The 16,722-nt window shown below is 36.8% G+C and overlaps 1 protein-coding gene across 1 annotated transcript in view; it reads left to right on the forward strand.

The window, feature by feature from the left end:
- Positions 1 to 16,722, forward strand: part of LOC139719351 (uncharacterized) — a 93,852-nt gene that overhangs the window by 36,659 nt on the left and 40,471 nt on the right. Inside the window, exons 4-7 of the mRNA XM_071630766.1 lie at positions 1,407 to 1,485; positions 7,049 to 7,128; positions 12,922 to 12,999; positions 16,528 to 16,645. Of these exons, the coding sequence (XP_071486867.1) occupies positions 1,407 to 1,485; positions 7,049 to 7,128; positions 12,922 to 12,999; positions 16,528 to 16,645 (355 nt within the window). The remainder of the gene's footprint in view (positions 1 to 1,406; positions 1,486 to 7,048; positions 7,129 to 12,921; positions 13,000 to 16,527; positions 16,646 to 16,722) is intronic.

The following is a 16,722-nucleotide window of genomic DNA, read 5'->3' on the forward strand; positions in this document are numbered from 1 at the left end:
CCCTGAAGGCTAGGCCCTATTAGAGCTAGACTAACTACCATCTGTTATGAAAAGTTTCCATTATGTCCACAAAAAGGTGTTGTTAAATCATGCGCGACTGCCAATGAATTTATCTTCGAAGCGACATTTTTCTCTGTCTGTTCTGATCGTTTAGTGAATAGAAAAAAACCTATAGCACAGAGATTGTACATATTCTTCTCTAGTGACCTCTATTCTATGCGTGACATATCTGTTTTTGCCTTTTCTTTTGTGGAATTATGTGATTTGCCAAGAGTATTAGACATTCATCGCTGTTGGCAGCAAAGTCGTGATGTCCACATTAAACGGGCCCTGCTCAGTCACGGTAGTTGGCAATTCGGGGGGTAATGACTCGTCCGGAAAGGGTTCTTGAGGCTGAGCTGTTTTACCTACTTGCTATCAAATCCAGGTTTGGCTGGGGTCTGCCAAGAACTGAGCGTGTGGAGCTCTGCGGTTTGTTGGGAAGCATTCAGAATCCACTGGACTCATTTTATTAGAATGTCCTTCCATGATTGTCTACATGTGTCGCCAGGTTTGAACATTGCAGTGAGACTGTGTGTGCAGAGGTGGAATACTGGGGTGTTCTGGTGTACCTCTTTGGATGCTTTAACCAGGGAGGTGGAACCTCCCCCCTCTACCTATACGTGGTACTGTAGATTGGTATGGAACGCTGTTCACCTCGTGTGACCCTTGTTTATTGTCTGAAAGGAATCGAGTTCAGGTTTGTGTTTTGTTTTCTAAAGGGGACCACGCCTCAACTGTTCTGTGTTTGTTTCTCGCATCTGTGTATACTATATCTTTGTGAGTTTTTCTTTTTGTTGTGTTTATCTTAAGTGTTTATTCTTGATTCTTGACGTAAGAAACAGGAAAATGGTGGGTGGCTCATTTGCATGCGTGACTCAGAAGCTAACGAGTGTAATCACTGGAATGTGGAGAAAACATTCTGTGTGGTGAAGCTACTGTAGTGTGTGCTACTTTTTGCCCTGATTGATTCATCGGAAGACTGTAATTGTGTTGTGCTTGAGCTTGCTGAAGTGCAAGGAGCATAAAATGGTGCAGTATTTTCTTCTCTTTACTACCCAAACACTTTTTGTTTGCCACGAATGGCTTTTTTTTCTCTTTATTTTACTGTATTTTACAGTCTTAAGGACACAAGTGCTCTGATTGTCTCTGTCACACTGGTGAAAATTGTTTCAGACTTAAGGCATGTTTGCTATTGAATACTTTGTTACAATATGATACACAAAAGTGTAATCACTATAATGGTTGCAGCTGCTAAGAATACAACATGTAATCAAGAACAGAATCACAGTATGATAGTCATGATGATGTTGATGGTGATACTGATGATTACAGCTTTCTCTTATTTTTCTCCTTCTGTTTTGCAGACCTTTGTGAATGAATCCAGGATTCCAGAGGAAACGTACATCACACTGAAACAAGGGGATTCCATCCGATTTGGATATGATATCCTTTTACTCTCTGCTCATTTTACAGTTTGTCAACTATCTGTGTTTTTTTTTAGCCCAAGCACGATTGGATGAAAGCACTGGAAAAAGTATGCACCTAGAACTTTTTGTTTATGTCATAAAAATGACAACATCTAACAGGTTAGATTTCAACAAGAAATCACTTGCAGATCACAGTTTGATTTATTTTACAAGGTGTATTTCTCCTTTAAAAGAGAAAAGGTTGCCTTCTTGCCTAGAGTGTATTCTTAGGCATGCTAGTAGCATTGCTAGTAGCATTAAGAGTTCATAGTCTATAGCAAATGTTGATGTATTTATGTTATTTCTTTCATCTACACCTGCATTGTATGATTGTGTATCAAAATTTATAGCCTGCTGTCAAAAAACAAAGTTTGACCAGTTTCTCCTCCAGTAACTTGCATATATCTAATGACGTGAACACATTATGACGTCATCTGTTGCTTGTTTAGAATAAATTAAGTACAGTTGTATAGAGCTCTGTTGACCACTCTTGATGTGATCGAATGGCATAAACTCTTCACTTAAAAAAAAAAAAAATCCTACCTGTACATAATGTGATAGACCTAAGGGATTGTATAATTTCACTGATTTGGCTATTTGATTATATGATTTCACTGATTTGGCTATTTGATTATATAATTTCACTGATTTGGCCATTTGATGTAATGTACTTTCTGTGGCATACCGTTAGAGTACAAATGGTACAGTATAGAAGTATTTGTGTGAATGAAAAACAGCTACTGTATTTAAGCTGTTATTTTCGCGAATTTCGAGAATCATAGTTGGATCGCAAATTTAACAATACTAAAAAATATTGCTATGCACTAGGGTAATAATGCATATTAACATTACATTGGCGTTTGCGTCAATTCGCGAAAACAACATCTCGCGAACGTGTATGTGACCTCATCATTCGCGAAAATAACAGCTTATATACAGTATGTAATAGACAATGTGTAAAATCAGCTAGTCATGTGCTGCAGTTACTGTCTGATTAGCACTTCTCACTTCGCAGCACATCCACCCATTATTTGCTGCATTAAAAACATACTACATTCTCTTCACACAAATAAATAAAATGATCATGAGGTGACAAAGGTCTGCACACATGTATTGACATACACTGTAATGTACCAGGTCATACACACACTGTCAGACACTGATGAGAGATACATTTGTAGGAATTGAGTTTATGCACCAGTCCATATCCAGGCATTGCTGACGTATGAGGATTCAAGGTAAAACAAAAAAAGAAGTGCAATGTACAATGTAGATTTTATCACAGGCATTCCAGTGTAAAAACAAACATAAATTCTACTCACAAACATAACCCTATCCCTAATCCTAATCTTCACATCAAACTAAACCTAAAACCCTATCACAACCCTAACCCTAACCCCAACCCTAAGTCCTTGGAGAAAATAAGACTGGAGCATGTTGGTTTTTAAATTCACGGAGATAAACATCCATGATATAATGGCTATTCATAATCCGTATGAATGGTGCTTGCTAGTACATCCACCTGACAGCAAGCCCGGTATTCAGCAATATTGATATTAAAAAAAAAGGCTGTTAATGCATTCGATACAAAACAATGAAATGGATTCATTGTTTGAACATGAATTCCATGAATTGTTACGTCAGACAGACGTATGCATCATGCCACTTTGAAAACGAGTGCCTAGGTGCCCGACCAACTGAGAGAAAAAAAAAGAAGATTATTTGTACCTATGTTCACATGAGCTAATTGTGAACTGGCTTATTGTTGCAGTCAGTACATTGTGAAAGGAAGTTTTGGCATAGCCTTTCCCATGCACTTTTGTTTTACCTTGTTCATTATGCACACGTGCATCAACGATTGATGTGGATGTCATGTGCTGGATTTTCTCTTCCTGAGCTGGGAGCTTCAAATCTCAAATCTAGGACATGATTCTCCCGTGCAAATTTGCAGAGCTGATATAATTGTTTGGGAGTGGTTGCACTCAGTGACAAGTCTGCATGCTTCCAGATCTCCATTTTTCATCAGCGAACCTGAAAAGAGCCTGTGGCGTTGGGTTGCCACAGCGCTTGAGAGCTATACGGTGTGTCGATGGATATTAAAACGTCAAGATCGGTCTATTTCACGAGGCTGTCACCCCGCGGGGACCTGAAGATAGAAATATGAGCATTGGAATCTCCTCCCCCCCCCCCAAAAAAAAAGGCCAATTTAATGAACGGCCTGACCAAACCAATGCACCTGATTTCTTGCTTTTCTTCATTTGTCAGGAGCAATTATTGTGAAATCCATGCCGTCATTGTTTTGGAGGAGGCACACTGGGATGTCTGCCTCCTGCGAGCCATACTCTATAGTTTTGATTTTGGCCACTACTAACCTCTATTTGACTGACTAACAGTCCAATTAAGCTTTAATGTCTATTTTTGATGCGTGCTTTGCGTAATTTATATTGTTTGGGTAATATGCTATTCTGTAAGACGTTTACCGTTATGAGTAATTGTGAATCAACCGATGTTTCTAGCACAAGTTTACAACAATCAATGCTGCACACTGGCACTAGTCCGACGATCCCTGACCAGTAAAAATCACTGTCGGACCAGAAACTTTTTCAGGAATGGACCAGTAAAAAAAAGGAACCTACTGGTCCAACAGACGGGTCAGACCATTAGAAAAAATGGGTTAGTGGCAGCCCTGCAGTAATAGACTGGGTGTATACAGTACGTCAAATGATGCCATATCTGATGATCTGTCAACAGTTATCAAATTAAAAACAGTAATAAATCATTCATAATTGACTAAATGCAAAAGATTAAAGCATACAAAAGTCTCAGTTTTTACAATATGATTTAGTGTTTATTCATTTACCAAGTACATTTTCCAGTTATTTGCAGTGATGATGGCAAGATCTCAAAATTAGATAACAATTTGTCTACATGAACCAGTTTCTTCATACCTTTGAGTTATACAGAGAGTGTTGTTTGTGTTGATTTTCTTTTCTACTAATTTATCCTTGAAGAGGATTTGCAACCGGGTAATATGATGTGTAACACTGACTTACAAGTAAACTACTCAAAGATGTTACTTTTCATTGATAGAGTACCCATCTATCTGATACATAGTTTTTCTTTTATAAGCACTCAACAACTTTGTTGTTTGACCAGAACTCAAGTCATTAGTTGAGGATTTTTGTTGGTGTAAACAAACAAAAACATACTTCTTACATTCACTATCATCATGAGCAACATCAATATCATTGCATGTACACGCTGTTTGTATATGAATCGTTTAGACATAATATGTGTCTGCAATCAGTAATCTGAATTGCTCCCTTAATTCTTTTAATCTAATGCACTGGTGAGTTCATTATAGTGGCCTTGGGCTAATATGGGTGACAGAGTGCATAGGATTCTATTTGCTTTGCCAGTACCTAATAAAATCCTGGAGAGAAGTGTGATCAACACTGGAGAGAGTGTGATTGTTTGAAGGTATGCCTGTGGCAGGCAATTCGTATGACTGCAGGACACAGCCAGTTTGACACACTCGTACTGTGCATGTGCCATATTTCGCAGCAGATAAAAAAAACAAACAGAATGGGATTCATAATTGTTGCATCAGTAAAAAGGCAGTGATCCCAAATCAGCACTTCACAAAATAGTCAATTGCTTTGCAGTCGATGGCGATGACAGGGGGCTAAATGAAATATTCATGACAGAAGTGTTGCAAAATTAATTGAATAAGTGAATTCATGTAGTGCCTGAAATTGTGAGTGACTTTGGCATGCAAGTTAGTTTTATTAACCGTCCGTCCTTCTTTTTTTCCCAAAAAAAAACAAGGCTATATTTGCTCTAAATTTTGGATTGTTGAATAATAGTATATTCAGTTATACTATGTATTCATATTTGTGTGCGTGTGCATAAAGAAATACGTAGTCTTGTCTGATCTACAGTTGTAAAGCTATTCTCTACCAAAGTACATGTTTATTTTTCATATATCTGAAATGATGTGATCTTTTATTCCATCATAAAATTTAGTTAAGTAATTAGTATGTACACCTGTATTTAGTGTATTATTTTAGAATACTTGAGGTGTTTTTGTTTAAATAAGCACCCACAAAAAGTAATGAAATGGAAGAAATACATGCAGCAAATACATAGTCAAGAACTATTTATAAAATAGTTTGACTGCATACTGTGGATTTGCTAAATAGTGTGAAAATATCAGGATAGGCTTATCACACACAATTTAATCTGCGAGGACAAATTTCAATGAGTGTGCGTATGATAGTCAATACAGTTTGCCTGCATGGGATTGATTCCCCCTTTGGTTCGTTCAGCGGGCCTCAACAGACTAAATATAGTTTACCTCCTTCCACAACAAAGTGACATACTGCATGGTGTACAGAATCCCTCCTGTACAAATTCAGTATGCCTAATCATACCACAGGACTGTTACACTGTGTGTATGAACAAAACTTTTGTTTGTCAGTTTTGCTGTTTTTATGTTTGTTTGTTTGGTTTGTTTTCTTCTTTTTTTTTTTCTTGTGTAGTTTCATCAGTAACTCAATCCTGCATTCGCATGCGAGAGCAGATTACTTTTTCAATGCCTAAAGTGCTGAGGGTATTTTAAGCATTTCTAGTTTTGGGCCATGCAAAATTTTGGAAATCAATCAAGAATATTATACTTCTAGAGTTTATGTCATGTTATACACCACTTTAAAGGGGATGAATTGAAATTTTTCACCATCAAAATAGTATTTTCATAAATTTTAACTATTACTACAGTATTTTATGCCAAACATAAAATTTCTTATTGAAAAATGCCATAGTTTAAAAAAATGAAGAATGATATTTTCTAATTTTACTGTTAGGTTTTCACATTTTTCCTCGTGGATGAGTAGATTAATATCTTAAGAAACCTATGCAGAAATTTCGAGGCCTTTATCTCTTTTCATTGCTAAGATATTTGCATATAATTATGAAGCATATCTGCAATTTCTGTGGTACAGTTGTACTTTGTTCAAAAATGCATGATTTGACATCATTTGTAGGTTGTGAAATTTCATATCTATGGTTTTAGAGACTTATTTTGTCTGCAGTTATTTGATGTAAATTAATATGTTCCAGTGAAATATGAGTTTTCACCAAAATACCAGCTGATATTGTCAAAAAAAGTATAAAATGTACCCTTCAGGCAACTAAGTGGCCTGCAGCAGTTTATGGGTAAAATGCGTCATTAATTTGCCAGTAAAGAATATTACAATGCTCTTGTATTTTTTTGTTGTTCTTTCAGGCATTTTAATTCAACCATTGCGAGCTGTGATTCTCTGCGAGTGCTTCTGCATTTGGCAGAACTATATGCAGTACTGTACCATGTATTACGTTTGATGTAGACAGACTATTACTTGACCTGTCACGTATGATTTCTATGGTCACTTCGCCATCCTGTGATTTAACCTTCATTGTGACAGTGCTGGAAATTCTTTCTCTCGATGCCCTTTCTATGCAAGTACCTTTCCTTAACTCTATGGCTGCCTCTGCCTGCCCACATCCCATCACCTATCGTTTTGACAGCATCCAGCTAGACAATATCTCTGTGGTCAAGGGTCCAGAGGGAGTCGTACGAAAGGTAAGTTGACCAGGGGGAACCTGGGATACATACCATGTACAAACTACGGTCAGAATAGCTACAGGTCAGGGTTGGTGATATAAATTTATATTTTGTGGTTTAATGCCAAGGGTTCCAGAGGCATTAGTAGAAGTTAGTTAAACATAAAGGGTTCTGATGAACATATTTCACAATGTCTGTTCATTACATATTTCTTGCAAAGCAATTATTTTACAACATTTTATTGCATGTGTGGGGAATCCACATTTGATCAGCAGTTGGGATCCTCAGCTGTGTTGCATATTGTGTGGAAAATGCCTGTCTGATGAGGTCATCTTCTTACACTCAAAGATATTTTTTTTTTTAAATTGATAACGTACCTCATTGATTGGGAACCTGCCTGTTCTGCCTCTATTTAAAGTTAAATTAATATCGATCAATGTGAAATCATAAGTACATACAGACTAACACAGCTTACAGCATGGGGAAATTGTCAGTGGCATATCAAAAAGTCACTTCTCGCTGTACCCTTATTGTATTGATTCACTTTTGATCTATTGAATATGACTACAGCAATAGATGGTAATGAATTAATATACCTTTTGATTGTATATACATTCAAACAGTGTTCAGCAGTCTGTATTCTTTCTGTGGAGGCAATTTTGGTCCACATTTTTGCTGATATTTTTATATTTCTTTTTGTATATATGCATATGAGGGCAATAAGATGGAAAGGAAGAATTTAAATGTGTAAATGAGATGAATGCCTGTAACTTTGTTTAGATTTCATGTGATGATTTCCATATTTCAGAAGAAAACTAAATAGGTTAAAGAATGGCAGAAATCAGGCTAGAGAAAAGAAATTTTTATGGCAGTGTGTGACATAGATTGTTCAGGTTCACTTATTGATATAAGAGCAAAATATCCTTGCAGTCTGTGAGAGATGTGCATTGTTTCTGTGTGCAAAGAAACAAATCACCAGCAGAAAAACTTTAACTCTCAATGTGCATGTGCTTTTTTTTTTTCATGCTTTGTGCATCATCTTATCTGAAACAAAGGAAACTCTGGTAAAGTGTGATTTCAATTGTGTGCTGTGTCACAACTAATTTATTATCCATGTATAGTATCTTCAAATTTATGTGGATATCAGTGAAGTGTTCATTTCATTTTAAAGTGCATACTATCATATAAAGGTTTAATATGGCAATGAAAATCACATGCTGCATGAGAGATGGAAAGAAAAAAAAAATGCCTGCAGAACTTGTCTGTATGGCATTTCTCTGTGTTCTCTATATAATTTTACAATGTGATATCATCACAAAAACAAGTGAGAACTGTGGAAAATTGTGCAAAACCACAGTCAGGGAGCAAGAATTGGATACAGGATTTATTTGGAATTCATTGAATCTCTATAATCAGACTTGCAGTGAACTAATTTCATGTTAAGCTCCATATTCCGAGAAATATTTTGTGGTGGAGTGTCATGGAAGATAACACAAAAGCTGAATTACTTGTTTCAACTGCCTCCCTCTCATTCCCTGCATTAAATTTTCACCACATCTGAATTGCACTATTAACTCATTATCCATTCAAAGGAAAATCTATGTGAAGTAGAATATGTTTCGAATGTACTTTACAAAATCAAGCGCAATGGATGAATTAAATTTTAATGAAATTAATTAGGTTAGAAACTTTGACTATTTAAATTCCATTCCAGCATCTCGGTATGGTATTCAAAGGGACTTGCATCATCACTAATTTTACATATCTTTGTTGTATGTTTTGTGGAATTATGCAGAAATTCTACTTGAATGTACGACGTTAATGCTGTATGATGTATACAGGTATACAACAGATGAGCTGCATTACTCATGGGGCTTCTATTAATTCATGGTTAATAGTGGGACCTAGATGTGTCAATACTTTGACTAACCCCTCTAATTTTTCCAAATCAGCCAAATCAAAGGTTTGACGCTTTTTGCACTTGAACTTTAACTGTTGATGAGTTTGCACCAAGCAAGTCAAAAATGGCGAAATGATTTGCAGTCATATGTGAAAGTCATCAAATTTGGGGATTTATTCCTCTCCTATTCAGATCTCATATCACTCTACAATGGAAGAAAGTCTAGCCAATAATCTGTCGCAGACAGAGAACTAAAATGCCCCAACATTAGCAGGGTCAGAAGAGGGAAAGACAGACGGGGAGACCTCCCTGGGGGCCTTCAGGAGTGTGATTGATATGCAAAATGAAACATCTGCTGCCTGCAGAGCACAAAAGCGTTTAATAATGTCTTCATGCAAATTTAGCGGTCTGGCAGAGAGGAAGAGTTCAGGGGGAACATACATGTAGTTAACGACCCTACAGCTTTACACTTGCATGATTATTAGCTTTTGTTGACTGATGATGTTCTCACTCCGCTTCGTATTCATGTAGCCCACAGATGGTTACACTACATACCATTCATGCCATACATATATTGTTTCATTAAGATAATGTACATTTCATTAAGATATGTGCATGTGTATTTCATGTTGTGTAAGATACATTTCATTGAAAATACATATGGTGTGTATTAACTTTAAGAATATTAACTTGAAAATATGTTTTTAACTTTCAAAGAGTTTGATTATGTCATTGTTTTGTATGCCACTTTAATGCTACCTATTGTACATGGAAAGGAGTCTCAGGGGCCCAAAGTTGGGTGTGGTTTGAGAGAGAATGGAGAACAAAATGGACAGGTGGGAAGTGGTCCCTTTTGTGCCCTTGGGTCCAACAAAAAGTTTTGTGCCTATTTGTCATATAGTGCTTCATAAAGTATCTTTGCACAATTATAGTTTGTATTAATACAATCGTATGTTGCTATAGTGAGTGTGACAGTAAATCTTTGACCTTCATTTCTCTTTTCTCGTAATGTAAAGTGCAAGTTGCATTTGATTTACTTTAGCAAAGTTTGTGTGGTAGGGAATACAGCTGCATGCTTAAATATGCTGGATACCTCAATGTTGCCCTTCTACATGTTGTGACATACCCCCTCTACTGTTGAGATGGTGTACAAGGTGTGGTTTTGTGGTCATGTCATGCTTCACTCCCTCTCTCTCTCTTTCTGTGGTACGTTGGCAGGTTGGAATCAATTGTAGTCTAATGTAATATGGAATGTACCCTATCTGTCATTGTTGTTTTTTTTCCCCCATCATCCTGTATCTGCAATGCAAAGCATAGATGTAAAAAATGTACCTAGAATCATTGTCCATATGTTTTGTTTTAATACTGAAACTCATCCTGTGTGAATAGCCCTTATTATTCAGTCCTCGTCCACACACAGTCATGCTATCATGAGAGCTCATGATCAAGTCCCCTGTTAACCCTTTGTGTGCTTTGAGTGCTTGCTGACACAGAAAACCTCATAGGGTTGTGTACACCATCCAAAGTCCCTAGTACAGAAAGGGCTAAAGCCACAAGTATCCCCCTCCCTATCCCACCCCTTCCCCCCCCCCCCAAAAAAAAAAAAAAATAATAATAATAATAATAATGAAAAAGATTAAAAATGAGCAAGTAGAAGAAAAATCAGGCACTATGATTATAAATCATTGATAGCCGTAAGTGTTGTTTTATCAGATGTTTCACAATTTACATCAGAATGTGGTATTATTGTATCAGTAGAAATCTTATGTACACAAGTTTCTAATAGTACACACAGTGAACAACCATACATAGCGATGTCGTGTATGATATGTGGTGGAAGTTGAGCTTGTTAGAACCCACTAAGATAAGACACACATCGATCAAGCTGTGAATGTTTGAAATATTAGATTTTCCGATATTTTGATAAGATTATTTCAATCGTGATTTCAGAGTGGTAATTCATTTTAGATACTATGTAGAGAGAAATCTGACCCTCATCACCTGTATCAGCCAGCACTCTAGTGTAATTAAAAAAGAATTCATTAGGGAGGGATATCCTTGATTAACACTCACCTGTTCTGATCCAATTAGCATGAGGAAGCACGTAGAATGAATAATTCATGAAGATTTATTAGAGGCAACAAATGAATCTCAATACGCGTCAATCAAAAATGAGGTGTTCAGGATATTTGCAGATAATGGAATAGGGCTCTGGAGTAAGGCTGTATTTGTGATAGCGTCCACAACAAACAGCATGTTACCTACAAGATAGACATGACAATCTGCATTTTTTTTTTTGTCAGTCATCACACCATTACCAGAAGCATGATCAAGACTGATGTTGGAAAACAACCCTTTATAAAAAGCTTCATGCATTACTGTAAAAGCTGTTATTTTCGCATACTGATATTATTTGCAAATGAGGAGATCACGGACATTTTCACAAAATTTCGTTTTCCTGATTTGATATTGAGGCTATCAGAAATGCACAAATGCCTGTCTATTCACAATATTATCGCATGTTCTTTTATAGATTCATGGCTCAACAGTGAATCGCGAAGTTGATGATAATTAAACTGTCGTGAAAATAACAGCCTACTGTATACGGGCACTCTCGTTATAACGAACACGGTTATAATGAAATTCGGTTACAACGAAGTAAAAATTCGGGTCGCAACGTTATCTATGCTATGTATTTTTATTGTTTATTTGTTCGGTTATAACGAAATTTCGATATAGCGAAAGAAAACTGCTGGTCCCGAGGACTTTGTTATAATGGGAGTCCACTGTACAACATACTACATTGTAATTGTATGAAGTCTGCTTTGGTTGTGCCTCGTACAGTACTTGTGCACTGCAAGTGAAATCTTATGCTGTGAGTTGATCCCATTTATGGACAAATGTTCGGACCCTAAACGAACCCCTGCGCTCCCTTCGTCGAATCTATGCCGAAAGAGATCTAGCCATCTTCTCTCGCCAGGATGTTTACACATCGCTGTCTGTCGCTTCCGTACCAAGGGACTAGTTGCATTTATTTTAAGGAGTTGACCTTTGTGGTATATTCTATAGTATCTATGGCTTTGTGATACAGATGTCATAGCTTTTTACATGTTGCACTGTATTGTTTGCTGCTCAGTTACACTGTAAGCTTGTTGGATTGCTCTTAGAATTTAAATTGATACAAAACTGTCGAATTTGATGGTATGAAAGCATCAATGAGAAGAATGTGGTGTAAATATTTACTGTTAGAAACAGACTGAATGCTACTCTTGCGTTATTCACCCAAAATACGAAATATGCTAACATGAAGTGATGGTATAACGTTGAAGATACATCTCAAAAGCAATGGAAATTACATGATCATATGTAGTGACAGATAGATGAATGTTATTTGAAGCAATTTGACACAAAAAGTTAAAAGTGTTTGTGTGAAATTTACAAGTATTTTTTTTTAATGGAATAATGATATTATTTTTAGATTATGGTTTCATTGAGTCTCTCATATTTTAGTCTTTCAGTAATGTCTGCCAAAACCTAATCTCTATGTGTAGATTTTGTGAATGTGTTGTGAAAAGGTTTCACACAGTTGAGCATGGTTTAAAAATTAAAGTTATAGTAAATAGCTGTGCATTGCATTGTTTAAGTATAAATTTGTTTTATGTCCATATTTAAGCCACTGCCATGCAGTTTGCATTTTATGTGCTTTCCTTTTGCAGTGTGTGTTTGCATTCCTTCATGGTTCTTAGCAAAAATTAAAGCAAAAGGCCAAAACCAGAATAACAAACAAGCAAACAACAACCCTGCCTTGAGGTCATAATGTCTCCCTTCCCCTTCTTCCCCACCCCTAACTGTTTTGACCCCCCTTAAAACATGTGCCCCTCCCCCACCCCCCTGACGACTTCCCGGTACAGGAAATGAATGATTTGAGGGACCTGTATTATGATTACCCCGTGGAAGAGGAGGAGGAGGAGGAAGATGAGGAGGAGGATGTGAGTGTGTTGCACCATGGACTAGACCCGCATGGTGACTGCTTTGCTGACTGCTTGCTGCATGCTGACTGTTTTAAGCTTACTGACTGACTATATGTAGCTAGCATGTCCATGCATTGTAGCTGGCAGGCACTCTTGTTATTACAGCATTGAATGGGGAAAAACATGGAATTAAGGCCTATAATAATTTGTGGACAGATTTTGCCATCTTTTTCCCAATGTGTGATATGTCAGTTGGGGCATAGAATCTAGCTTTGAGCATTGCATGTTGTATATTTAATAGCAATCATGGGGCGTAGAATCTAGCTTTGAGCATGCACCTTGTATAGTAGCACTCATGAATATGAGTTGATGATTGATACCGAAAGAAAAGAAGAGAAGGAAAATATACTGGTAGAGATATATTTTATTGCAATATTCTTCTACAGTCTACTGTAGATCTGTTTGTTAATAGCAGGGTTTGTTTTTGTTACAGTGTCTAACAGTGGTCCAAGGTTTGTGTGATAATTATAAATTACAGCTGTAGGTGATGTATCAAGTGCATTTCTTTGTAATATGCCAGAGTACAGTTGTAGTATTACAGAGGCACAAAATACTAGGATAACATATTTTTTTCTTTTTCAATAACTGTCAGTACATTGTATTGGCAACTGCATCTTCATGAAAGAGAGAATCAGGGGGGAAAAAAAGATACAGGATATGCCATGTGGAATATGTATCCCTGTGACTTTTTGGTTATTTGCCATGGTAACAGAATTCTGCTAGTGTCAGCCAAGATGAGTCAAAGAGAGGAAAACATGTGTTAGAGCGTATGGTTCCTGTGTGCCTTACCCCCTGTCTCTGATTGTGCTTGTGGAACTTGTATTGACTGTTAAATGCTTGTTTGAACTTTGCATCTTGATTAGCAAAATGTAATTGTTTTCTATGTGAAAATCTATTGTAGTTGACAGAATATGCTTTTCTTAGGGTTATTTTTTCACATTGTATGTATTTTTGATATTCACAAGAGCACAAGGCATGAAAGATGCAAAACCTTGAAATGCATCCTGTCCAAAACTGCAATAAAAAATGAGACAAAAAAGGAGAGAAAATGAAATTGACTGAAATCACTGTTAATGATCATATCCCTTTGTTTGTTTGTCTCTTGCTTGTCATGGTAACGATATCTTGCAAGTGTTAGCCAAGATGAGTCAAACAGTAATGGACACACATGTTCTGGCTTGTGATTCCTGTGCTACCTTGCCCCCATCCATGATTTTGCCTTAAGAGCTTATGTTGACTTCCCCTGGCATGTTCATGCATCTTGTTCAGTGATATGTACTGTAAAAGTGGATATTTTCCCGCAACTAATTTTTCGCGCTCGGCCAGGCAAGAAGAGTTTCGCGTGTTTTTAATTCCACGGAATCAAGACGGCCACTACTGAAACATACAGCAGGCAAAAGTATTCGTGTGCTTTTATTTGTTGCGCTAGGTTCTGGTTGCGTGAAATGCGCGAAAATTTCAACACGGCGAAAATTTCCACTTTTACCGTAATCATTATCTGACAGGGGAGGGGGTTGCTTTTTAGTAAATGTGCTTGAATTGACCAGTAGACAGACTAATGGTTAACATAATGATAATAAAAGTTGTGCTACTTTATGCAGGTCCATAGGTATCTGTAGTACTAGAATAATAAAATAAAAGCTCAACACCAAGACAATTCTACTTGAGTCACAACATTTACTTCATGAACAAATTGAAACTCACATGAATACAAATGGAAATTACCTGTTATGTTTTACTGTTGAGAAATTGACAAATTACTGCAAGGGTGGGAGATTAGCATATGTATATATAAACAAAATATTATTTGGCAGGTGCTTCCATCGCTCCTGAAGCTTGGGAGAGGCATGATGTAATTTTGAAATTCAAGTTATTCAACCTAATATTTGCAGGACTGAATTCCTCCAAAGTACTTCAAGGTTTCCTTGCTTTTCTGTTTGTTCCACACTTGTTTTATTTGCTGCATGAAATTCAGCCTTTGCTAAAAATTATTTTTCATTCACTGCAAGACTTCCATAGTGTAAATTGCAGTGATATTATGTAGCATGTTACATGTCATGAATGGTGTGTCAATGTTATGTCTGTTTAAATACTTTTTCCCAGTGTTAAGTTTCCTGCATGTCATTAAGTATTCCAAGATCTATAACAGGAAAGAACTGTCAGGTAGAGCTAGACCTCTCTTGTATGATAGTTGTTATTTTATTCCTGGGTGGAATCAATAAATAGGAGGGTCACTTTTCAACACTTCATTTTAGTACTCAAACATTGATGTTATCTGTGTTGCTTAATATGTATCTTGATGTTTGTTTGTTTGTTTGTTTGTGGTTGTTGTTTTTTGTTTTTTTTTTTTTGGGGGGGGGGGGTTTGGTCTCCAATGACCCAAACCGTAAGGTTTCTTTCTTTCAAAATGTTCACATTATGCTTGTTGCTGAATGATGTTAAAAGACAGTTGTTTAAAAAAAAATAAGAGAGAGAGAGAGACAGTGGGATATCTCATAGTTGTCATGAAGATAGTTGTTATCAAGCAAGGGATCCTCTCAGACTTACAACATGTCAAACACAAACATGACTACAAGTATGACAAGAATGTCAGTGTTCAGTGTGGCATTTCACTTTTATTGTCATTGTGGTCCCGAGACAATACAACACTTGGCAAGGAGTTGAGACACTAGCATTGAAAAAGGGCAGGTGATGAAAGAGAGCCACTTCATGTTCATGTAGTTAAAGCCTCAATTTGAGCTTCTGAGGTCATAAAACTTGCAATCAGATCGGATTAGAAATTTGCATGTACTTTTAGAAAATTCAGACATGTTGTACAGTTTATGGAAATGTGCTCTTTTTTGGTCAGTTTTTAATTAGTCACTATTAAAGAAACAGATTATTGCTTTTTCTCTCCTCCACATGTTCAGACAAGAAGTATGCATGCCATTGATTGCATGGTTGAACAGTGTACTAGCTAGTAGCTAGAATGTTTTCCCCCATGCCCTAATGTTTTCAAATCCACACAATAATTTAAATGCATGTATGTATGCCAGTAGTTGAGAAGAACATTCAGGGTCATGAAGTAAGTGAAACATGAAGCATGTGCAAACAAAATTTGCTGGCAGGTGGTTAAGTTGACAGAAGTTAATTGACTAATCTCCCTGAAGTAATACCTCTTTGAAGTAGCATTTGTATCCAGAGGGATTTGAAGTGTTAATACCTGTTGTCTACTACCTTTAGGCAATTGATAGGCATACAAGCTACAAGCAATTATGACATCAATATTACTTTTTAAGTCAAAGCATTTTGAGATCAAAGTAGAGTTGAAGTTGACTGGTGAGTATCATGGTAATATAAATCCCAAGATTGTAGCAGAGTGTGCACTTTGTTTGTACAAAGTTGTCATATTCAGAAGGTATTTCATGGAAAAAAATTATTAGAACAAAAGAAATAACATGTTATGATTAATTTGTATCTCTCTTTCTCTCTCTCATTGAACAATAGGCTTTCTTGAGTAGGAGCAACTCAACAGGCCACAATTATTCTCATCGGAGGGCGATGCAGCAGAGAAATGCGAAGGAAAGCAGAAATATTTACGGCCAACAAGCAAGCTTGCATCAGGGTACGTCCCACATCTTGTGCACATGTTGTTAAGTTCGAGTCATAATGATGCTGCTGATGATGATGATGATGTGATGA

The sequence above is a fragment of the Diadema antillarum genome, unplaced genomic scaffold (genome assembly GCF_040938485.1).
Source record: "Diadema antillarum isolate AM-2024a unplaced genomic scaffold, OU_Dant_1.0 scf00000109, whole genome shotgun sequence".
Classification (NCBI taxonomy): Eukaryota; Metazoa; Echinodermata; class Echinoidea; order Diadematoida; family Diadematidae; genus Diadema; species Diadema antillarum.